Source organism: Sycon ciliatum, chromosome 11 (genome assembly GCF_964019385.1).
Source record: "Sycon ciliatum chromosome 11, ocSycCili1.1, whole genome shotgun sequence".
In the NCBI taxonomy this organism is placed as follows: Eukaryota; Metazoa; Porifera; class Calcarea; order Leucosolenida; family Sycettidae; genus Sycon; species Sycon ciliatum.
Window position 1 is genome coordinate 3,616,916 of NC_088653.1, and position 25,212 is coordinate 3,642,127.

The 25,212-nt window shown below is 46.7% G+C and overlaps 2 protein-coding genes and 1 long non-coding RNA gene across 3 annotated transcripts in view; all 3 read right to left on the reverse strand.

Moving 5' to 3' along the window:
- LOC135827704 (sushi, von Willebrand factor type A, EGF and pentraxin domain-containing protein 1-like) overlaps window positions 1–6,313 on the reverse strand; it is a 61,774-nt gene extending 55,461 nt beyond the window's left edge. The window contains exons 1-3 of the mRNA XM_065340158.1: window positions 5,930–6,313; window positions 2,824–2,904; window positions 1,001–1,297 (exon numbers count right to left, since the gene is read on the reverse strand). Of these exons, the coding sequence (XP_065196230.1) occupies window positions 1,001–1,297; window positions 2,824–2,896 (370 nt within the window). The 5' untranslated portion in view covers window positions 2,897–2,904; window positions 5,930–6,313. The remainder of the gene's footprint in view (window positions 1–1,000; window positions 1,298–2,823; window positions 2,905–5,929) is intronic.
- Window positions 6,314–11,397: 5,084 nt separating this feature from the next.
- Window positions 11,398–12,590, reverse strand: LOC135826979 (uncharacterized). Its single transcript, XR_010555351.1, has 2 exons — window positions 12,256–12,590; window positions 11,398–11,774 (listed from the first exon to the last, which is right to left on the reverse strand). It is a non-coding gene; the product is annotated as an uncharacterized LOC135826979 (long non-coding RNA).
- An 8,197-nt stretch (window positions 12,591–20,787) lies between these two features.
- On the reverse strand, window positions 20,788–22,426 carry LOC135827705 (uncharacterized). The gene is made up of 2 exons (XM_065340159.1): window positions 22,422–22,426; window positions 20,788–21,445 (listed from the first exon to the last, which is right to left on the reverse strand). The coding sequence occupies exons 1-2, from the start codon at window positions 22,424–22,426 to the stop codon at window positions 20,788–20,790; spliced, it is 663 nt and encodes a 220-aa protein (XP_065196231.1).
- Between the last annotated feature and the right edge of the window lie 2,786 nt (window positions 22,427–25,212).

A 25,212-nucleotide genomic window follows, 5' to 3' on the forward strand; every position in this document is an offset into this window, starting at 1 on the left:
TGTGGGTTCTGCTGTTGAGCCTCAGTCTTCTGGTTTGTGGCGGGATGTCCATGGAGGCTTTGGCATTGGTGAGCGCAATGATGCTGGAATGGAGTTGTTGGATTTCTCGTTACGCAATAACCTGACCATCTGCAACACCCATTTCCGGAAGAGGATGATACATCTGGCTACGTGGCGGCACCCGAGATCCCAACGTTGGCACTGGACACCCTTAGCAAACAACGTTATGTTGTAACGGTATTATCGTAAGGGGGAAAATACCGTGATTTGGGTTCGACCTTTAGCAAGATGCACGCTATTTTTAGTACGCTGTTGCCACAAGAATAGCTTTGATTTCGCGCGGTACAACCATTTTTTCATCATATACGCGATACAAGGTGAAATGCGTACGGACTATGCAATATTTGGCTAAAACACGTACCGTTGGTCACAACGATAAATCAGCCCCCATAATGTTTATACCCTGCAGCTTCAACGCTATTTGGGTGATCAAGGTACGAGTACCGTAAAAAATAGCGTTACCGTTGTTTGCTAAGGGTGTCTATTGTATGGATTATGTGCTTGTCCGTGTAAGTCAACTACAGTATGTTGTGGACACCCATGTGATTTGCGGTGCAGAGTGCAGTACTGACCACAATCTCTTGTGTATGACGTATTGCCTGCCGGGGAGGATTGTGCCCGGCCGAAATCAAAATCAAAAGCGCAGGAACCGGCGGTTTGCGGTTCAGGAGCTGCTGACTGTGCCAGGTATGACTGACGAGAGGTTTCATCGAGGAGCAGTGGTCCTGTATTAAGACGGCTATAACGTCATCAGCTAAGGCTGCAATCGGGCATGAGAGGCGTAGCAGTCGGGTTCGCCTCGGTCTTTTACTCGGCTTTTATTTCCTATATTGACCTCGTACCCAGTCAATATAAGATACATAATTTCGCATACAATCAATTGGACTTATCATTTGCTGAATAAACCATTGCTGTTATATGACCAGTAAGAAACGCTTACTTGTCTCACACATGGCATAAAGTACTTGTTTCTTTTCACGTGTTGAAGTTATCGGTGAAGTATCAGCCACTAAGGCCACTCCTGGGTCACCATCCTTGTTCAACCAGGCTATCATTCTCTCTTCGAGCGCAGCGGACACGCAACCAGCCTTGTAAGCAACAAAAGTAGCCATGTGTCCATGGTTAATACTACACAATGTCGTAGCATCTGCAAAATTCAAGTACGTCAGCAGAGGCGTGCGTCGGAGGACTGTGTTGGTTTGGTGACAGTAGTAGGGACTCACAAGCTTAATATCTCCTGCAGAGGGAAAAAGACACGTCCAACAAATAGAGAAACTCACACACACACACACACACACACACACACACACACACACACACACGCGTCAGCAATATTGTCGCTTATCTTTCGACAATTTGAACTTAGACTTTGGACATGAACGCGTGCACTTGAAGTGATAAAACTTGGTACGATGGACGGTAAGGTTTAGAATGACAACTAACTGGAAGGAATTTATTGTCCAAGGAAGGGTTCCTACTTTTTCGGTCCTCTTCGTCGCTGCTCTCGACTCGACGAAATATTTTTGCTCAGGTTCGACTCTCTTGCTTTTGCAAGCTCATCTCTCTTCCTCTCCGCTGCCTGGCTATTTTCTAAACAGAAGTCGATCGTGACGGTCGCTTTCTCTATAGGACTTCGCGTGGGCAGTACGACAGCCTGTGTGGTTCAAATCAGACGCCGATCTTTGCAGGATTTATTTTGAACGACGACGACGACGCATACAGTACTTGGAAATCTCCACGACGCGCTGAATACTCCGAGCGTTGAGTTGGAGGTAAGGGAGCTGAGATCTCAGCTTGACGAGCGATCCCTGAGGTGAGCGATCTCGGCCGTTCAGCAAAATGGAGCTGATTCCGAGTAGCCGATTACTTTCTTGTGGCTTGCGCTGCTCTTGCCTGCACAGCGTAACAAGATAATCTATTTTGATTCGGCGCTGTATCAATCAGAATCACCCACCCGTCGCTCTCGAAATCCACTCGAACTGTAGCTAGACCTTTCAGGTACTAGTAAACTAACTTACTAACCAAAATTGAGAAGAAATGGGCTGCCGAGTTGGCTTTGGCGACATAAAAACAAAGCTGAACGATAAGCGACAATATCGCTGACGCGGACCAAGTAGTAGTTTAGTGCAAGTGTGTTGAGTGTGATTGTCCCTCCCCCCCCCCCCCCTCCTACGTTCACACATCCTTCCGTCTTTTCAGGTTTGCTTTGTTTTGCTGCTGCTAATGATGATTCAAGTCATTGCTCCGGGGACCTATGGGAACAAGATTAAAAATAAACTATTAGGATCGACACTGTAGAACTATTGTTTGGATTTATTTAAATCTCGGACGTTGAGCCATACATAAATGTAGAAAGGAAAAGCCGGACATATGGATACGAGTTCAGAGTAACTCTCCATCACTGTAACTGGATACTATAATTATACAGTCAGAAAGTACAATAACTAGGCACAAAAACTGACAGAGTACTGAGACATGTTGAGATGTGTTGAAGCTAGGTGTCAGGACGGCGAATGTCTCAGTTCTCTGTCAGTTTTGTGCCTTGTTTTTGTACTTTCTGACTGTATAATTATAGGATTTATTTACTCGAGCTTTTTTGAAAATTTGAAATGAAGCTCAAATTTGCGAAATGCCTTCAACATCGTAAGACACACCTGCAAAGACAAGTCCAATAACAGACAATAGTTGTAAAATCCTGGAGGAAAATATTTATGAACCAAACAAGGCCAAATGCAGTGCAGAAAGACGGCGAGATTCACGTACCAAGCTGTGTTGATTGAGCGACCATCGGCGCATAAATGCCGGCTACCACAGCCACAAACATTAGCAAACACATTGCTTACGCTGAGTAGAAAAGAAAACATGGAAGGATACATGTGGGAAACGAAGACACCGCCAAGTAGGCTAGCTGGATCTTCCGCCTCTGTATTACAGTGTTCTATGATGCATTCATTTCAGACCGGCACCCTAACCTTTTAATCAACATATCTGTTATAATTACTAATTCGAGGGATAGAGCGAACCTCACACTCAGTACAAACTTCATTAGTAAACACTTGTTCTCGTGTATATGCAGTTGATAAAAATGTTCACCAAGGGCCGCAGAGCAACATCCATTCTGATCAAACAGCTAAAATGCAAGTGAAGCTGCCTGCCTGAGTACATGAGTGCTTGAGTAACCCTCAAATTTTTGTAACTCGGCTTTTCCTTGACGGAACCCGGCAAGTTCTCCGCTATCGGCTCGAACAAGTCCGAAGTCGATGAGACGCCAAATGGTGGAGTTATGGCACTCGCAAGGTATTTTATGTCCTGCAGCAAATTTTCCCTGCCGCGCGCTGTGCCAGGCAGGCCCAGAGCAGTGTGACGTCAGGCACTGATCTGGACCTATCAGCGACAAAAAGTCTGCACTCTACTGTGAATATTACGAAAATACCAGTAATTCTAACAAATCGGCTCAAAGTTTCGTTTCGTATGTCTGCCGAGCACTATAGCACCAATGTGGTGGCACTGTAGTGAGTGGTGTGCTCCTCTGGCCAAGAGCTTTCCAGGAAGTCCAAGATTATCAAAATTGAAGAAGGGAAACGCACGTTATGATCCAAACTGCTTCTACACGTAGTGAATGTGGCAATTTGGCTGAATAAAATCGGTCCTGAAAGGGGTACAGTCGAGCAGGAAACAGTCAATTTCAGTGTTTCTGCTCCAAACAGCAACTAACTTTGTAATTGACTAGATACAAAGAGTACATCAAAGGATCAAACAACAACCATTCTCTTCGGTTTTTCGGCACCTTGTGCTAGGGCCAGGCTAAAAATCATACCTCAGAGGAGTACAACAATTACAACTCCCAAATGTCCTTGATTACAGTACGAGCGCTCTGGAGCGTGTGCAGTCATGTGTGCAGTCATGTGTGCAGTCATGTGCTACGGAAAAATGAAGTGCATTGTGGCCTATACAAACCCCAAGGAATAGAAGGCAACACAATCAAAAGATTTGGAGCTGTAAAAAACTTCAGATCGTGTGTTTTCATACTTTCCGCAAAAAAAAGGGGGTCCCGATAAGAGATCAGCTCTCAGGAACTGGCCTGACATCTGCGTATCCAGCATATTCTGCGTGCTACCTATTCAGCCCCAGCCCTCCAGCAACGTTGCAATGAAGAGCAGCAAATGGAGAAGCAATCAAGTCTTATAGTACTCAGAGGTGGTGGAGCCGGTGAGAGATAATGCCACCGGGTGCAGCTTTTCTTCGGTTTTTATTTATTATTATTATTATTATTAACTGGTTTGGTTTACTATTTTCACATAACCAGCTTTGAAAAGAATTAGGAAAGACAATGGTACGGAGACTAGGACAAACTGGCAAGTAATGAGCAGGCGTTGTGCCGACACGCAGCAGGAATGGTGGGGCATTGATGACTCTGCCGACCTGAGGTCTCGGCGTCGCGGCCAAAAACACGCACCAAAAAAAGAAAAAAAGAAGAAGATAGAGCTGTACAGGTCAGAAAGATGCGAAAAACCCAAGGTTTAACACGATCAAGTGTGGGTGAGAAACTATCATAGCATCATACTATTCATAGGGAATCGACTGCCCAGAGCCAGTTTGTGCTGCGAAGATGGCGATAAACGTTCGTTTTGAATGATTGGTTTGCACCAAATCAAGAGAATTTTAGCCTTTGTCGACGCATTCACATCAGCATTAATCATTGAGCATTGAGGCTAGCATTATGATTTTTTTTAGAGCAGTTGTATAATTATTTTCATAATAGGGGTGAAACGGTTCGGGTAAGGAACCGGTTTTGGAACCGTCAGCTGAAAAGAATCGGGTACCCGTTCCGTCAAATTTCGAACCGAAACTCGAAAAATCTCGTTCTCGTACAAATACATGTACACGCCAAGTCTACTCAAGATTTTAAAATGCCTTACCTTACGATCACCGCCCTTCCAAAGGGTTCTCCTATCGATCCTGGTCACTACGAGCGTACCTTCTTCGCATATGGACTCTCCGATGTCTCGTTCTTGCTCGTAAAAATGTTTTCTAACTTGAAAATAATTGTCACCGACACATTTGGTCGGTCTGGAGAAAAGAGTGCATGGAACCGATACCCGAACCGTGGGAAACTATGCTGGCATTCGGGTACCCGAACATGAAAAACATGGAACCGTTTCACCCCTAATTCACAATGACATAACCGTAGAGGATACTCAATCAGAGGTCACACACTTAATACTAGGGCTGAAACGATTATACCGAATAATCGAGCAATCATTTAGATTACCGATTACGATTATTTTGCGTTTTTTAATTTGTGTCCAGAAAGTACTGTAAACCCTCGTTTTGTGAAGTTTGAATCAGTTTCCGCTGGGAGTATGCAGTTGCCAGGGGTATGGTTCATGTTCTGAGGTTAAATTGACTTCAAAACTGCCATGTTTCGGAGCTACCCTTTCACTAAATGCAGATTTGTTGGTATTATGAAGGCATAGTTTGGGGAAACAGAGTAATGTGTGTACAGAATTATGACACTATTTGCTAACGATTATAATGTACGCGTGGAGGTCAAGTCCGGCGTGACGTCTCTCGGTACTTCGGGACAATTTTGGGCGCCTTCTTTTCAAGTTTTCACCCACTTCCATGCATTGCAGAGAAAAACGAATGACACCATCGTGACCAGGAGCCAAAGAACTACACGATAAGACAAAGAAAATTTTTGGTGACAGTTCCTCTTTACCGAAGAATCATTTTGATATTGATCAGCACGGACAGTTCAAATACAGAGGCAAGCCCAGTTGGCTGCAGCGACTGGCATTCGGTTATCGATGTTATCTTTTTTTCTCTATCAAATGTTATCTACTATCGCTGCTAGCCACGCACTTACCGCCTGGACTGTTGACTTCCAAGTGAAGGGAGATCCTTATTTCCAGTGAGGACAATGCCCGCATATGCTGGTGAAGCTATCTTGCAGCAAGGCACAGCCACAGGCTCAGCTCCAAAGAGGAACACTGTTCTACTGACGAAGCTACTTTGACGACTACAGAGTTAGAAGCAGAGGCTACAAGCCAAGTTCCAAAGACATAATAAACTAATCTCACAGGATCTCTTTAGAGCTCTCTGAATTATAAGGGTACTGAGGGCCGCATTCCTACTATTGTCTGATGATCCTACGCATTTTCCGTACCAACATACTAGTACCGTGGTACTGTTACCAGAAAATCCCGCCAGAGCGCCCCAACCTCCTCGACGCTTCAGGTGGGGAGGGGCGGATGGGCGAGTCCTTGCCGCATTCAGTGCTACATGAAAATGGTACTCACCCTACGAAAACTGTTCGTGCATCTCGTACACCGACCAAAGGTCAAGAGCCAGGAGTCGTAGGCTGTGTTTACATGAGAAGTTTCAACACGGGTCGAGTTCAGCCCGGGTTGAAAGTCTGTACGACAGACAAAAGAGGTGAGCGTTTACATGAAGACAGTTGACCCGGGTCAAATACTGATATGCCGCCAAAAGTCCACTTCTACAGTCCTGTATGGTCACTTGAATCCGTTCGCGCGAAATTTGCATCTGCAGTGCTGTTCAAACCTGGCGCGAGTACGTTTGTACGATTTTCTTGCGCAAATTCAACCTGGGTCAAGCGCAATGCGTCATGTAAACGCGCCATTCATTTTATGCACATGGCGGGTTATTATTATTATTATTAGGCCACACTGAAGAAGGTCTGTGGTTCGACTCACCCGACCGACCGTACGTTTTTCAGCCCGACCGTAACTTTTTTTCGGCGGGTTGTCGTGTGACTGACGTACGTGGACTGAACACGTCCACGTCTACGTGCTGTGCAGCGTGAGTCTGCGGACGCAGGCGCCTCCTTTTGGACTTGACTTGTAGTTGTACTGCAGTGCAGTGCAGTGCAGTGAGTACGACTGCTGCCTTGTGCTGGTAGTAGAGTCTGGTAGTAGAGTCTACTCGATACGACCACCGGCAGACTGGCGAGACTTTATTTAGGGCATGTTCGATTGTACGAATCCATCAGCCCCGGACCCGGATTCGCCAAATTTGTGCATGTTCGATTGTACGAATCCGGATCCCGAGAGCACGGATTCGGATCCAGTCAACCCACCTCCCAGAGACGGATTCGACGGATTCGACGGATTCATTTCGATAGTACGACTCGTATCTACTCAAAACTCGCAATATGCGTACACTAGGTCAAGAGTTTACCACAACGCGTACAGAGATACTGCGGGATGAGCTGTAGCAACGCGGTTGCTAAGGCCTTGAAACGGATTATCGGTTGTGCACATTCGATTGTATCCGTCCGATCGAAGTGATCTGGTCGGCGGGGATCGGGATCCAGTTTCTACAATCGAATGCAGCCTTAGAAAAGCGATCCTGTCAGCTTTTCTATTATTGTGTTCACATGGCAAGAAAAACGACACCGCTATGCTACGTAACTTTCTACGTAAGGTGCTCGGTATTTCACTTAGGCTACGTAAATCTCTACGTAAGGTGCTCGTTATTAGATCTACCAACGGGTGGAAGCCGCGTGCTGTGCACTGCACGGCAGACATTGTGTTGCAGTGCAGTCCGTGTTCGGATGTGCATGCGCAAGGAACTTCCTTCTTTGGAACTGCTTCTTGTATGAGCTGTTTCGGATATTTCGACTCCTGGCCTGGCTTATTTCGTTTCGGCGCTGCTGAGACCTCCTTTCGCGGAATATTACTGACAGGTGAGTTGACCAGTTCCCTTTGATTCATTTGCTTGTGTTCACTCTTTCATTTACGAAAAGTGTGCTGATTTTGGGCGGAATGCAATAAATAATGGAAAAGCTGACAGGATCTCTTTTCTAAATAATTTAGCTTTTCCGCTGCCGAGGCCTCCTTTTACGGAATACTCGATGACAGGTGATCTCTGAGTTGACCGGTTTCCTTCGATTCATTTGCTTATGCTCACCCTTTCATTTACGGAAACGTGTGCTGATTTTATTCGGATTTAGATCCATTTGTATCTCTTTGCCCTTGTCTACAGTGTACGAAGAACGCGAGTTCACCTTCTTCACGATAAGGCTTACCGGTATGTTAAATGTGTTGTCGAAATACTCATATTCATTGTACATTGGAACGTTACAAGTAAGGCACTGGGCAGTGGCATACTATCGTTGGCAGTTCCAAATCTGGAGGGAAAGGTTCAAGGACCCATTGACCGAGTTTGCAAAATAAACTCGCATATCAGGGAAAATCTCCATTGTGGAGAGGTTCAGTAAACTTGTTTGCTTCATACGAAACGAAACAAGCCAATGGGTGCAGTCTCGTCTCGTGAAGATCTCGTACTTGTATGATTGGATTTGTTTACTTGAGTCTGGGCTGTTTGATTTATTATTTGTGAGTACCGCTGAGATTGCACTGCCCAAAATAAAGTTTCGTGCCGCCAAAGCAAGAATTACGATCTGCAATCTGTTTTTAGTACCTGCAAGAATGTGCTGTACTGCCTGTACATGTATCGTACCTTCTCTGTTGCTGTTTCAGTTGCCGTCATGTTGTTAAAGAAACGTTCAGTAGAGAGGTTCTGCAAAACGAAAATTCGAACGAAGTTTCTCGACAGTCCTTGCGAAAGTGTGTACGAATTTTTGCACGAACTTTGCGTTCTGCACATTTTCGTAGTTTGCGCGGGCCAAGTGCACGTACGCCATGACCCGATCTCACGAAATGTCCTACGAGTACGACAGTTCATTTCGCGTTCCCTGCAAGTTTCGCGTCCAAAGTTGCGAAGTTTTGCACTTCATGGCAATGAACGAACCTTTTTACGCATTTTCGTTTTGCAGAACCTCCCTAGTGACTCATTTGGTTCATACGAGACGAGTCAATGAGTTGGTGTGGCTTAGAATCTTTCGCTGTAGAAGAAATCTATTCGTATGTCTATTGGAGAAATAATTGTATTTACTGGTTATAAAATAGGTTAAGACAAACTCACAAAATAAATACCATTGGTCCCTTGGTGTTCGTCCTAAAGAGGTTCGACTGGATATCATTCATACTCACCAAAAGATGTGTAAGATTTTATTATTATGGAGTGCCTTGTTTATCTCTCAGTACCTCCAACCATAGCCTCGCCCCTTTTATCCTCAGGATCAGTGTAGTTGTTGGAACGAGGTTACGTAATGTATTTGTTTACATTTTAATACATGTTTATTGTTCCTCCTTTGCTGTGTTGTTTTAGAAAATCGTGGACTACCAGTTTGAAGTCATTGAACTACTTCCAAAAGTTGTATCGACATCAACAGGATTACGATTTCAGTGCAATATGATGCAGGATGACCTTATCACGATAACCCATGATTATAAACCATTATAAACACAGAATCAACAAAAACATCTGCGACAAGTACCTGGTTACATTTCTCAAATAAATCTGATCGAGGGTGGGGAAATCTGAAATATCTGAAAGGCAAGACAATTTTATGACAGAGTCATGAAATTCTGCTACAGCAACATCCACAGAATGACCTCCGTATAAAAAAAGTATCACCACTGTCCACCACTACACTCACATGTATCCCCGCAGAAGAACATGCTAGTGCCATTTTCTGCAAGAAAAGGCTTGCACATCAATGCGTATGATACGGTGTAATTGACATGATGTGAATGCAATCATTTACATAATTATTGATATAGGGCATTCCATTGGTGACAGAAAAAACAAAATAAATTATAGCAATAAAAACTGCTTTATGGCAGTTTTCTAAAAAAGTTATTGTGTTCTAGTCCATGGACCATGTCTAAAAAGTAAGAAATTAACGAAATGTGAAAGCCGAAAATTAAAATTTCACACAAAACCTCACAATAATCACATACAGAATGAAAAGCTACATGCAGAAGACCTGTAAAAAGGCCCTAGGCCTGTGGGACTGCCGTATTCAAAATTTAATAATAATAATAATAAGACCTTTTCCCCTCGTGATCCTCTTTCCTATGCATGCATGACATGCATGTTGCCAATTGTTGTGCGGTACAAGTTTAGTGTTGAAAGCAGCATTTCAAGTGTTGTGATTATTGTGAGGTTTTGTGTGAAATTTTAATTTTCGGCTATCACATTTCGTTAATTTCTTACTTTTTAGACGGGGTCCATGGACTAGAACACAATAACTTTTTTTAGAAAACTGCCATAAAGCAGTTTTTATTGCTATAATTTTGAAGTGACCGTCCGGTTGAGAGTGATTGCCTCGGTCCAGATTAAAGGGAAACTGAACGCCAAAAATAAGTATGGCTTATCCGAAGGAGAATTGGGCACTGATTCCGATGAGCTATGTCTCGAGCCGATCAGAGAAGAGGAACTGTGTCAAATTTCATAAATAACACCTCCCATATTTGGAAATTGGCCTTGATGACGTGCGTACTGCTTAGCTGTCACCATGCTGTGCATGTTCAGCAGTGTAATTGAATGGCAGAAAACAATTACTTTGGTGTTTTGCAGCTCTGTTTCGTCCCCTGACGGTAACCAAATCTAGATGTAGGAATCTGTTGAGCAGGAGAGTGACACATGTCTTCCCGAAGGCTGTCCAGGCTGCAGTGGTGATGAAAAAGACACGATCATCACCCCGAGATCGATCGTAGCGAATTGGAAAACTCATGGTGAATTTGCTTCCACTCCAAGGCAATGTCGAGGTATGAAGGGTGCTTGTACTGCTTTCCAATGTGAAGAGGAGATGAACATGGCTTTGCATAGCTGATGTTCTATGCCAACTTACCTACTCTTGCCGGTACCGTAGTGGCATATTGCAAATTTCGTGGACGAACAACTCTAGTCACTAGTGGCTAGTGAGCAACACTAACAGGTGAGATTTTTCAATTCGACAAAAATTGTTTTTGTTTGAGAACTGACAGTGGCAGTCATTAGACTCAGTAGGTGTCTTTGCTGCTTCTTTCCCTTCATTGGTAGGGTTGTGCTTGAATAGTACAAGTGCTTGAAGTAAAATAAAATAAATAGAACATGTAGAACATAAATCTAATCAAGCATCAGTACATGTATTGCGAGGTTCAACTTCAAAGCACATGAAATCACAATGATCACGAAGTTTATGTAATCAGGAGTACACCCTGTGTTCAATGAACACATACACACATGCTGTATTGCGCACACACTGATGGACACATGTGCGTGCACCCCCACCCCATCCCACAGACACACGCATGCAGCGCGCACATCCATACACATGTGCGTGTACCGCCCCCCCCCCCCCCCCACACACACACTCCTACCCATACACATGTGCGTGCCCCCCCCCACACACACACGTGTGCACATACAGATACACAAACACACACGCACGAACACACACACACAAGATACGTGTAAGTGTACATGGTCTTCCTGGTGCAGATGCTGAGCCAGCACAATGGAAAATACCTCCATCAAGATGCTTGATCAAGTTTTGTGATAATGGCACTGTTTGTTTGTTTTTACAAAGAAGTGTGGGAAAGATTACAATGCATTATAATTCATAATTGTCCTTTGCCTTGTACTGTGCAGACCAGAATGCTTCGCTATCAACTCCTGGCTTTCCATCGGCATGGTGTTCAGCTGCAGCGGCATCTGGTCCGGGGAGTTCAAGTTGCTGGATGGCTGCACTGACACAGGATGGGTTTGCGTTGGCAATGCGATACGGCAGTCATCCCACATCACGAGCTACATGTTTATGTAATTTATATTGTCGCTCGTCCAGCAACGTCAAGGCTCTGCATGTAAACACAGGAGAACACTATAATACTACTCAGGGGATAATAATTTTGGATATCAATTTCGTGACAATTATTAGATTCACACAATATTCACAACGTATGCAACACGATGCTGTCTATTGACACTACTTCAAACTGAAGTGCTCACTACTCCTCTCCCGTTTTCATCTCCCTCTACCTTATGAATACTCTGCATTACTGGTTTCGTTTCTACCCTTTCCATTGCTGCCAGCTCCCAGTCTTTTTCAATGCACAGCACCACCTTGACAGTCATTTTTGTGATTTGATGTGCACATACTTTGAAGTTCAAATTCGAATTACATGATCAGGTTTTTGTTCCACATTTTCTATTTATTTTTACTTCAAGCACAACCCTACCGATGAAGGGAAAGAAGCAGCAAAGACACCTACTGAGTCTAATGACTGCCACTGTCAGTTCTCAAACAAAAACAATTTTTGTCGAATTGAAAAATCTCACCTGTTGGTGTTGCTCACTAGCCACTAGTGACTAGAGTTGTTCGTCCACGAAATTTGCAATATGCCACTACGGTACCAGCAAGAGTAGGTAAGTTGGCATAGAACATCAGCTATGCAAAGCCATGTTCATCTCCTCTTCACTTTGGAAGGCAGTACAAGCACCCTTCATACCTCGACATTGCCTTGGAGTGGAAGCAAATTCACCATGAGTTTTCCAATTCGCTACGATCGATCTCGGGGTGATGATCGTGTCTTTTTCATCACCACTGCAGCCTGGACAGCCTTCGGGAAGACATGCGTCACTCTCCTGCTCAACAGATTCCTACATCTAGATTTGGTTACCGTCAGGGAGCGAAACAGAGCTGCAAAACACCAAAGTAATTGTTTTCTGCCATTCAATTACACTGCTGAACATGCACAGCATGGTGACAGCTAAGCAGTACGCACGTCATCAAGGCCAATTTCCAAATATGGGAGGTGTTATTTATGAAATTTGACACAGTTCCTCTTCTCTGATCGGCTCGAGACATAGCTCATCGGAATCAGTGCCCAATTCTCCTTCGGATAAGCCATACTTATTTTTGGCGTTCAGTTTCCCTTTAAGGACGGCCTTCTGTTTTGGGATGAAGGACAGACGAGATTGCACTTTCCTCGTGTATTGGGAACGATATTTCACCTGTACCGGTAAGTTGCTGCTCCATGTGTGCAAGCACAGGAAGCGTCGATGGAAAAAGCCCATGTATTCGTGCACGCCGACACCAAACTAGCAATACATGTACCGGTACATTGTACAATTTGTACTTCGAAGTAGTTCCCGAACTTACTTTCAACTCGCATCGTTCTTCATTTACTTGATGATTTGGACAGTCAGAGTCACCGCTTGAAGTTATTCTCTTCTCGTTCCAGAGCTACACAATGTTTCAAAGTATTAGCCAGTGATCCCTTTATACAACATGTATGGCATAACACTGCGTAATAATGCCGATGTACTGGGTGTCTAAAGGTAGTACAGTGTATTTACATGTACTAAAAAATATATTTAAAAAAAAATCCGCCCGCCCGCCCGTAAAAAAATGTCCATGTTAGTCGAACCACACACCTTTTTTGGTTTGGCCTTATTATTAATTTTTATTTTACTAGGGTGTTTCCCACAGACCTATGGTCTTCTTACGGGAGCCCCTAGGAAGGTTATGCATGAGCGAATAAATGAGCGGTAATCGGTACAAGTACGAACAGTGGAAGGCAGCATATTCCACCGGTCAGCAGCGAGATAGCCAATCCGAGAAAAGCCAGCCGTACTCTGTGCTGGGGGTAATGCCAAAGAAAAAGACACCTGGGATCTCGTAGTGGCAGTGGTGTGAGAGCTACAGCAGCGGCTGGTAAAGATTTCTTGAAGCAAAGAGCTGCATGTTCCCCTATGGATGCACCGGAACAAAAGAATGAACAATTTCAAATTGACGCGCACCGAAATATGATAAAGGCTGTAAAGGCTAAGAATGTGTGAAGCACTGGTAAACTTATCAAAACCAAATACTATTCTGAGGGATCTATTGAACAAACGGACATACTTATCATAGTTCATAGAACTTAGGGAATGGATATAAGCGCTGCTTGCATACTCCAAGGTTGACTCAATGACACTTAAATAGAAGGTACGCCGAGCATGGTATGGCAGAAGATGGCGGGATAAGCGGTATGCACCAAGTTTCCTGTTGACAGAGCCTACAAGGTTGTCTATTTGTGGGCCAAAAGTCAAGTTTTCGCCAAGTACAATACCCAAGTAGCGAGCAGACTGCGTGCGGGGAACATGGACACCATCAATGGTGACATAGGCAGACATCGGGACATAGGTGGTCTTGCGGTGGAGCAGTATGAACTTCGTTTTAGCCGGATTTAATTTCATTCGCTTTCCTTTCAGATAATCCGATAATTTAATAAGATCGCCGTTCAATTTGTCCACGACTTCTTCAGTAGTGTCACCAGCTGCATACATGTTAACGTCATCAGCGAACTGAAGTACAAATGAGGCAATAGGGAGGTTTAGTTCCCACGTAACAAGAAATGTCATGAAGTGATGGCAGGTTCCCTGTGTGCTCTTCTCAGGGCATCTATTGAGGAGAGTAAGTTTCCTGCGCTTTTCAAGCATGCATCCGTGAGAGCACTTTTCAAGGGCGGGGACCGCTCTGAACCGCGAAACTACCGACCTGTTTCACTTTTACCGATCGCTAGCAAAGTCCTCGAGAAGCACGTGTACAACCAATTAAGCCTTCTTCTGAGAGAGAATCCCGACATTATTCCACCCCAGCAATTTGCATACAGACGATATCACTCGTGTGAGGAGGCCCTGGCTGTTGCAATTGATAGCTGGATGAAAGATTTGGATAATGGGAAGGTTGTTGGCGTAGTGCTCGCTGATGTCAGGAAAGCGTTTGACAGCGTCAATCACCAGTTGCTGTTGAATGAGTTATTTGATTGTGGGATTGGTGACTCGGCTCTGGCATGGTTTAAAAGCTACCTGAGTGATCGAACGCAGCAGCTCATTGCACCAGAGGGCCTGCCACGCGTGCCATGTACGCAGGGTGTTCCGCAGGGGTCTGTTTTGGGACCTATCCTATTCAGCCTCTATGTCCGTGGTCTTCCCTCATGCGTCAACAGTTCCACAGTTCTGCAGTTTGCGGATGATGTTAATATGTATGCAGCTGGTGATTCTGCTGAGGAAGTCATCGGAGCTTTGAACGGAGATCTGGCCAAGCTATCTGTCTACCTGGAAGAGAAGCGCATGACGCTGAACCCAGCAAAGACGAAGTTCCTCCTCCTTCACAGAAAGACAACAGCAGTGCCTGGTTCCGCCAGTGTCGTCATTGACGGCGTCCATGTTCTTCGAGCGCAGTCCGCACGCTATCTTGGCATTGTCATTGACGAGCACCTGACTTTTGGGCCACAAATTGACGGTTTGATTGGGTCTGTCAACAGGAAACTCGGCGCCTACCGCATGTCAAGACATCTCTTGCCATTCCACACACGGCGTAGCTTTTACCTTAGTGTTATTCTGTCGTCATTGGAGTATGCAAGTAGCGCATACGTCCACACCCTCAGTTCTTACTATTTTGATAAGTATGTCCGGCTATTTAACAGGTGTCTAAGAATAGTTTTTGGTTTCGATAACTTTACCAGTGCCTCTCATATTCTTAGCCTATACAATATCTCTCACATTTCTGTCCCAGTCAATTTGAAGCTTTTTATTCTTGTATTTCGCTCTGTCCATAGCGGCACATGTAGCTCCCTCCTAAAAGAAATTTTCCATGCCCGCTCCTCCAGTGCACATACTACTGCCGTCACTAGGTCCCAAATCTCTTTTTCTCTGGCCTTGCCTTCTGCCCACACTAAAGCTGGTTTTTCTCGTCTTGGCTACATAGGTTCTGATCGGTGGAATATGCTGCCTTCCACTGTTCGCTCTTGTACAGATTATCGCCCATTTGTTCGCACTTTCACCGGAAAGGGAACCTTGCATTTGTTGTCACACTAACTTGATTTTTTCTCTGTTTCTTATTCTAATTATTGTTATTTTTGCGGGTTCGTTTACTGGTTGCCATGGCGCCTTTGGCTTGTTGGTTTCGTGAATGTTAACTACGGTTTGCAATGTGCAAACCTCCATTAAATAATAACGGAAACGCGTACGTGGGTGATCCACGTAAAGTGGATGAAGGGCACCCAAGTTGCAATGTTGTGTTTAGTCACACGGAACAAACAAAATCATGAAGCGAAAGGCCCAAACCTGGTCAAAGACGAAGCTACCTTTTTTTTTTTTTTTTTTTTTTTTTTCAAAACAACACAATTTTATTGAAACTAAGAAAAAATGATGGCACCTATGTACAGGGGATGGCCCACGCCTGGTATAAAGTAAACGTAAAAGAGAAAAAAGTAGTACAGTGAAATCGATAACAATAGTTCAGTTCACACACAATACCGCTCCTGCGCCGGATCAGACCACAATCCTAGCCTCGGCAACCGCCAGTGCGGCAGAAGCAGAGACAAGGCGGTGACAGTGGATCGGTCGGGAAGCTACCCGGGCCTAAGAAGCTCATCCAGTATTTTGATTTCGTACTTCGGAAACTTCTTCAGCTGAGCACCCTCACAGCTTGCACAATGCACCCAATTCTGATTTTCACCCACGTTCTGGCGGAACGTGGGTGAGCCTCCATACACGGTATGTCGTGATTCAGAAAACGTCTGTACGTGGGTCACTGAGTGAAATACCGAGCACCTTACGTAGAAGTATCACGTGGTACACACACGTAAAGTACCCACGGATTACGTGGGACTAAACCTCCCTACTCACACATCCAGGAAGGCCTCTAAATGCTGAATAGCACTGGGCCCAACACAGACCCCTGCGGCACTCCTTGGCTGCACGATGCACGAATCAGATTGTCGGGCGCTATGAGCTGCTGTGTCCTGTGACTCAGGTAATCTTTGAACGGTGGAAATCTGACCCGGGTTGAAACGCTTCATGTAACCACAGCCTACGTAGAGACCCGTCAAAACTCAGGGTTTGTGCGGCCCTTGGTCAAGTAGTCCGGGATCCGGATTCTGTGAAATCAATTTTTCGCAGTAGGTGTGCTCTGGAAGGAGGATTTGGGCATATTCCAGTTAGATAGGGAAGGGGTTTAGTAGCATGGATCCACTTGTCGGACTCCTGAAAGCTGTGCCATAAGCTTGCTACGAGGGGGGTTTTCATGGCAATTTCTCCTCGCTGATTTCAAGATCTTCGTGCACCTGAGCATTGATCGGGCACGCTCACATGAAGCATTTTGTAGCAGTGCGCTACGTAATTCTATACAAAAGTCTGGATTCGTGAATTTAGAACTAACTTCGAACGATTGAATCTGGTGTCATAACTAATGTTACTTTGTAGATTACAGAGAGGACAGAAACATTACTGTTCGGCTCACAACCAGAGAGAGAGAGAGAGAATGGAAGCAAGGCAAAAGGCAAGGAGCGGCGAATTCTGCTCACCTGCTGAATACGGTGTACGGTACAACTATACCAAAAGGGAAGGCCGACGATATGATCGGAGAGTCCGAGAAGTGGAGCGATCCACTTTTCTCCCCTTTGTGCTCTCTTCCACCGGAGGATGCGGCAAGGGTGCCGCTGCACTGGTGAGCCGGATTGCACATCTCCAGTCGCTACGTGGGAGGGAGGCGTATTCTGTGCTAATTGCCCACCTCCGCTGCAGGCTGTCTTTCGCCCTGCTGCGTTCGAGTGTCATGTGTCTGCGTGGGGCTCGCCGAGTTTGGCAGCCTCCAATGGATGGCTGTGCCTCCCTGGCTGTCGTGGAGGCTAGGGTGTCCCGTTGAGCCTTGCCCCGTGATTGTGCGGACTATGCTTCTCTTGCTGTCTGATCACATGCGACGTCATCATTATGTGATTTGTTTTCAATCCTCCGCCATGGCAAATTGTGTTTTGTTCGCCCGTAAAAGAGGCTTTTACTACAAGAAAAAGAAAAAAGAAAAAAGGGAAGGCCAGCGGCGTACTGGAATCTAGTTGTACACAGCTGTAGTACGCATGCAAATAAGGATAATACGGTGCGGAAGTGAACGGCGCATGCTGATACGGTAAAGCGGTCGTAATACATATAAGTGTGACCGCGAGACAGGAGAATTTCATGAAGCCAATAATTATGAGAATTTCATTGAAACCGAAGTAAATCAGGTCATGTGACCGAGAATCCGCTACATTACTCCCCTGCCAGTGTACAAGCCGGAGGCAGGAAACGATAACCTTGGAAAGGAGAGGAACGACAACCGCAACGTAGTAGAAGAAGCGTATAAAGGAAGAAAAAAATGAAAAAATGAAAACCGCACGGCAACGGGAAAAGGTCCGACATAAACGGCCAACGGCGACAAAGAACGGAGAAGCCCAGTCGATCAGGTAGCAAAGCGAACAGCACGTGCAGGGGGTGGGGCAGCAGCAGCAACCGGCGGGACAATCAGAGAAAGAGCAGAAGCAGCAGCGGCTGTAACAGGCAGAGCATATGCAGGCTTCAAGCGGTCAATGCTTACCTGGTCGGACTTGCCCTTGACGTCGACCGTGAAATGCTTGTCAGCACGCTTGAGGACCCGGAACGGACCAGTGTACGGTGGCTGGAGCGGCTTGCGGACACTGTCGGTACGGATGTACACAAAGTCGCACGTTGACAGATCCTTAGGCACGTATACTGGGCGGTTGGACTGGCGAGGGCCGACGTCTGAGGGCCGGATGTTTTGCAATACATCCCGGAGGAACTGAACGTAAACGGGCACCGACGGCATAGACGGCGGTGGCTGGAAGAACTCAGATGGCAAGCGGAGAGTGGTGCCATAGACTAGCTCCGCGGAACTGCACTGGAACTCCTCGCGCAGGCTAGCGCGAATGCCCAGCAACACCAGGGGCATCATCGCATTCCAGGCACCAGGATGAGGGTGGCACTTCAGAGCACGAATACCCGGATGTGCAAGGGAGTGCAGGCTGTTGAAGACGGTCTTGCGAACGGACAACGGTACAAACGGGTGGGCAGTGCCGGTCGACATGTCGCACACCACCGGCTGGGTAGCGGAACCGTACGGGATTGGCTGAAGCTTCAGAGACGACTGCGTGTCTTGCTGAGCGGAGAGTAGCTCGGGATCAGGCTGCTGGGCGGCTGCCAGAGCCTGAAAGTCTACAGCGGCCGGCGGCGCGGTTACTGCATCAACAGTGGCGCGAGACAGAGCGTCAGCAACAACATTGTCAGCCCCACGCAGGAAGCGGAGATCCGTCGTGAATTCAGCCACGTAGGACAGGTGCCGGAGCTCACGAGGTGAGTGGCTAGTACCAGCAGCTTGCATGGCGAACACTAACGGGCGATGGTCCGTGAGAATGTGGAAGCAGCGGCCTTCCAGGTGATGCCGGAAATGCTTTACTGCCAGGTACGCAGCTAGCAATTCTCGACCGAACGTGCTGTAGCGACTCTGAGCTGGTTGCATTCGTTTGGAAAAGAAAGCGAGCGGCTGCCATGCCCCATCAACAAGCTGTTGAAGGGCCCCACCAACTCCGACATCTGATGCATCCACAACGAGCTGGAGGGGTGCATCCGGGATGGGGTGGATGAGCAGCGTTGCTGCAGCAAGCGCGTCCTTGGCAGCATGGAATGCCGTGACAGCGGCAGTGCCAAGTTTCAGGGGACAGTTCTTCGGACGCTGAGGTCCACCAAGCAGATCCGTCAGTGGTTGGAGGATGTCGGATGCCTGGGGAATAAAGCGCCGGTAAAAGTTGACCATGCCCAGAAACTCGCGAAGCTGGCGGCGAGATGTTGGAAGGGAGTATTGAGCCACGCCGTCGACTCTTGCCGGTAGCGGGCTGATGCCCTGGGCGTTAACCAGATGGCCCAGAAACGTCAGGGACGGCTGGCCGAAAACGCACTTAGCGGGGTTGATCACCAAACCATGCTGCTGCAGGCGCTCAAACACCAGGCGCAGATGTTGCAGGTGCGGAGCGTGGTCGGAGCTGGCGATTAGGAGGTCATCGAGGTAGACGTAGCAGAAATCCAGGCCATGCAATACTGAATCGATAAACCGCTGGAATGACTGTGCCGCGTTCCGGAGGCCGAAGGGCATCCTGATGAACTCAAATAACCCGAACGGAGTCGTGATGGCAGTCTTGGGAATGTCGGCCGCGGTTACTGGTATCTGGTGATACGCTCTGACCAGATCCAGTTTCGAAAACACTGTAGCACCATGGAGACTGCTGGTGAAATCCTGAATATGAGGAATCGGATACCGATCCGGTTCGGTGACTTTATTCAGGAGTCGGTAGTCTCCACATGGCCTCCAGTCTCCATTGGGTTTAGGAACCATGTGGAGAGGGCTGGACCAGGGCGAGGAGGATGGCCGAATGATGCCCAGGGACAGTATATGCTGGAACTCAGCTCTGGCCGTTGCCAGGCGGTCTGGAGCCAGCCGACGAGTGCGGGCATGCAGTGCCGGGCCGGTAGTCACAATATGGTGCTCCACCGAGTGCTTGACCGGCAGGTCATAACAGCATGGTTTGGTGAGGCTTGGGAACTCGGCAAGCAGGTCGGTGAATGCTGGTGCTGTGGCCACCGGGGCGGACACCAAGGAGCAGCTGAGCGATGCGGTTCCGGCAGGAATGCAATTGACCCGGAGGTCAGTGGAGTTGTCATGGATGGTGCGTCCATGAAGGTCGACTTGGAGACTGAACCGATGGAGGAAATCAGCCCCCAGGATCGGCTCCTTCACGTCAGCAACGACAAATATCCAAGGGAATGCTCGTCTAAGACCAAGGTCAAGGGTCAAACACCTCTGCCCGAAAGCCGGAATAGCAGAGCCATTAGCAGCGCGGAGCTGACACTGACCAGTCGGATCGACGTGGCGGCGGTGTTCAGAAGTGGCTGGCAGCAGGCTGACGTCAGCACCGGTATCCACTAGGAAACGGGTTCCACTGGTGACGTCACGGACATAGAGGCGGCGGGAGGTAGGTGGGCCAGACACAGGAGCCGCTACTGGCTGGCCGGGGCATTTCCCGACGACCAGGAGCACGGGGCTTCACACCGCCGGGCTTGCACACCAAACTTGCGGTGAAAATGGCATAAACCACTGCTATGCGGTGAGACCGAGCGACTGCGGGGTTGGCTGCGGAAGCGAGAGCGGCAGTGCTGCTGTTTCAGCTCGGTTACAGTGGTCGTCAGGGCGGCAACTTGGTCCCGGAGAGCTGCAATGGCGGCCATTGCCTCTGACTCGCCAGTGTTGCGAACTGCATGTACTGCCGCACTGGGACCAGCTGCCTCCACTATCCTGTCAGCCATTTCTGCCAGATCCTGCAGCGACAGTGATGCAGGGCAGGATGCTACTATTGACTTGGCCGATCGGGGCAACCGGCTGACAAACAGCTCGCGCAATAGTTTTTCAGGCATGGCGTTCTCACCTACCGACTGCTGCAGCTTGCGTAAAAGCTGGGTAGGCTTCTTGTCGCCCAGCTCCTCGTCCGAAATCAGCAGGCGCAAACGCTGCTGTTCTGACATCTGCGTGCGGTGAATCAGACGCTCGCGGAGGGCGTCGTACGGCTGTTGAGCTGGAGGATCCAGGATGATGTCACGCACCTCTGCCGCATACTCGGGTGTCAGAGATCCCACCACATACTGATATTTGGTCACCTGGCTGGTGATGCGACGGGTGGAAAACAGGGATTCCACCTGTGCGAACCAAACCTGGGGGTCAGCAGCCCAGTAAGGTGGCAGCTATGCTACGTAAGTTTCTACGTAAGGTGCTCGGTATTTCACTTAGGCTACGTAAGTCTCTACGTAAGGTGCTCGGTATTAGATATACCAGCGCGTGGTAGCCGTGTGCTGTGCACGTGCACGGCAGACATTGTGTTCAGTGCATGCATGCAGTCTAGTCCGCGGATCCGTGTTCAGATGTGCATGCGCGAGGAACTTCCTTCTTTGGAACTGCTTCTTGCATGAGCTGTTTCGGATATTTCGTCTTATGGCCTGGCTTATTTCGTTTCGGCGCTGCTGAGACCTCCTTTCGCGGAATATTACTCAATGACAGGTGAGTTGACCAGTTGCCTTTGATTCATTTGCTTGTGTTGACTCTTTCATTCAGGAAAAGTGTGCTGATTTTGGGGCGGAATGCAATAAATAATGGAAAAGTTGACAGGATCTCTTTTCTAAATTTTGCTTTTCTGCTGCCGAACTGCGAGGCCTCCTTTTACGGAATACTCGATGACAGGTGATCTCTAAGTTGACCGGTTTCCTTCGATTCATTTGCTTATGTTCACCTTTCATTTACGGAAACGTGTGCTGATTTTATTCGGATTTAGATCCATTTTTATCTCTTTGCCCTTGTCTACAGTGTGCGAAGAACGCGAGTTCAACTTCTTGACGGTAAGGCTTATGTTAGATGTGTTGTCGAAATACTCATATTCATTGTACATTGGTACGTTACAAGTAAGGCACTGGTCAGTGGCATACTATCGTTGGCAGTTCCCAATCTGGAGGGAAAGGTTCAAGTACCAATTGACCGAGTTTGCAAAATAAGTTTCGCGACAGCTCTTGCGAAAGTGTGTGCGAATTTTTGCACGAACTTTGCGTTCTGCACATTTTCGTAGTTTGCGCGGGCCAAGTGCACGTACGCCATGACCCGATCTCACGAAATTTCCTACGACGGTTCATTTCGCGTTCCCTGCAAGTTTTGCGTCCACAGTTCATTTCGCGTTCCCTGCAAGTTTCGCGTCCAAAGGTGCGAAGTTTCGCACTTCATGATGTAGAGCGAAAGTTTGTACGCATTTTCGTTTTGCAGAATCTCTCTAGTGACTCAATTGTTTCATACGAGACGAGTCAATGAGTCGGTGTGGCTTAGAATCTTTCGCTGTAGAAGAAATCTATTCGTATGTCTATTGGAGATATACCGTAAAGTCCGGAGCAAACGCCCACTTCGCAGCAAACGCCCACCCCTGCGGGTCCATACTATTTTCGTCTTTTTCAGGTCAATATAGTTGTAAACAACTGGCATGAAGGTCGAATGCGTACGAGAACGACTGTAATGCCTACAAACTGCCTATGTCCTACCAGGAGGCTGTGCAAAAGCGATTGTCATTATCTTCCTGCAAAGAAATAACTTCTGTCGAGATTTCCTTTTATTCAATAGATGTGGTAGTTCGTTCTCCATGTGTTACGAGTAATGCCGCATACATTTGTGCAGTGCCACGATGTCGTGCGGTCAGGAACAATAATTGTTCTGATGAAGCGTCAGTCAACGACTTGACTGGTCCCAACATTGCAGTTGCAAGTCGAACAGGGTATGTAACAGAAGCTACACCTGCAACGTCGCTGCTAACTTGTTGAAAACTCCGAAGTGCCCAAGAAAAACATTTGCCTTTGGGCGCTGTGTGATCTCGAAATGATGGCTTGAAACACCGTCAGACGTGTATTTGGTTCCTTCAATACTCTGTTCTTCGGTACCTTGTTATTCGGAGGAAAACGCGTTCGGATTTGCGAAATAAAACAACCATCATTATAAAATCACTACGAGCTAGCTAGCTCGTGGCTATAGCGCTAGTGCACAAAGAGATTTTGAAACCAGGAAAGTGGAAATAGTTTACCGTAGCAAAGTGCTCTTCCCGCTACGGTGTGAGATGCACTTTCGTACAGTAGGGGTGACAGTGCATGGGGTCAGTGTGTACAGGCCAGCAGATCTTGCAAAAATGGGGTGGGCGTTTGCTCCGGACTTTACCGTAATTGTATTCTCTGGTTATAAAATAGGTTAAGCTCACAGAATAAAATTAATACCATCGGTCCCTTGGTGTTCGTCCTAAAGAGGTTCGACTGGATATCATTCATACTCACCAAAAGATGTGTAAGATTTTATTATTGTGGAGTGCCTTGTTTATCTCTCAGTACCTCCAACCATAGCCTTGACCCTTTTATCCTCAGGATCAGTGTAGTTGTTGGAACGAGGTTTTGGACTCAGCAATGTATTCGTTTACATTTTAATACATGTTTATTGTTCCTTCTTTGCTGTGTTGTTTTAGACAATCGTGGACTAACAGTTTGAAGTCATTGAACTACTTCCAAAAGTTGTATCGACATCAACAGGATTACGATTTCAGTTTCACTATGATGCTGGATGACCTTATCACGATAACCCATGACTATAAACCATTATAAACACTGAATCAACAAAAACATCTGCGACACGCACCTGGCGCATGGCTACATTTCTCAAATAAATCTGATTGAGGGTGGAGAAATCTGAAATATCTGAAAGACAAGACAATTTCATGAAATTCGGCAACAGCAACATGCGCAGAATGACTTCCGTATAAAAAAAGTATCACCACCACTGCTCACATGTTTCCCCGCGGAAGAACATGCATTATGCTAGTGCCATTTTCTGCAAGAAAAGGCTTGCACATCAATGCGTATAATACGGTATTGATATGATGTGAAGGTCACCATTTTCATATTGATATACTAGTAGGGCATTCCATTGATTGGTGACAGAAAAAAACAAAAGAAATTATAGCAATAAAAACTGCTTTATGGCAGTTTTCTAAAAAAGGTTATTGTGTTCTAGTCCATGGACCCCGTCTAAAAAGTAAGAAATTAACGAAATGTGATAGCTGAAAATTAAAATTTCACACAAAACCTCACAATAATCACACACAGAATGAAAATCTACATGCAGAAGACCTTTTCCCCTCGTGATCCTCTTTCCTATGCATGCATGTTGCCAATTGTTGGTGCAGTACAAGTTGAGTGTTGAAAGCAGCATTTCAAGTGTTGTGATTATTGTGAGGTTTTGTGTGAAATTTTAATTTTCAGCTATCACATTTCGTTAATTTCTTACTTTTTAGACGGGGTCCATGGACTAGAACACAATAACCTTTTTTAGAAAACTGCCATAAAGCAGTTTTTATTGCTATAATACATATAAGTGTGACCGCGAGACAGGAGAATTTCATGAAGCCAATAATTATGAGAACAGTGCCTGGTGCGAAACAGGGCTGGTATGCGGACGATGCTGCAGCCGGTGGCAAGCTAACGCCTGTTCGCCAATGGTGGGACAATCTCGTCAGCCAAGGTCCTGGGTATGGCTACCACTGCAATGCCCAGAAGTCACTCCTCCTGGTCAAGCCCTCCAGGTACGCAGCTGCTATCGAGATGTTCGAGGGGACCGGTGTGCAGGTCACGTGTGATGGTTGCCGCCACCTTGGTGCACCTTTGGGCACGGATGAGTTTATAGAACAATTTGTCCAGTCCAAGGTCGCCACCTGGTGTGAGGAAGTTGCGCAGCTCACGACCATCGCTGCATCGCAGCCACAGGCCGCCTACTCCGCCTTCACACAGGGCCTGCAAAACAAGTGGTCCTTCCTCTGCCGGACCTCCTCCATCCCGCCATCCTTGCTTGAACCGCTGGAACAC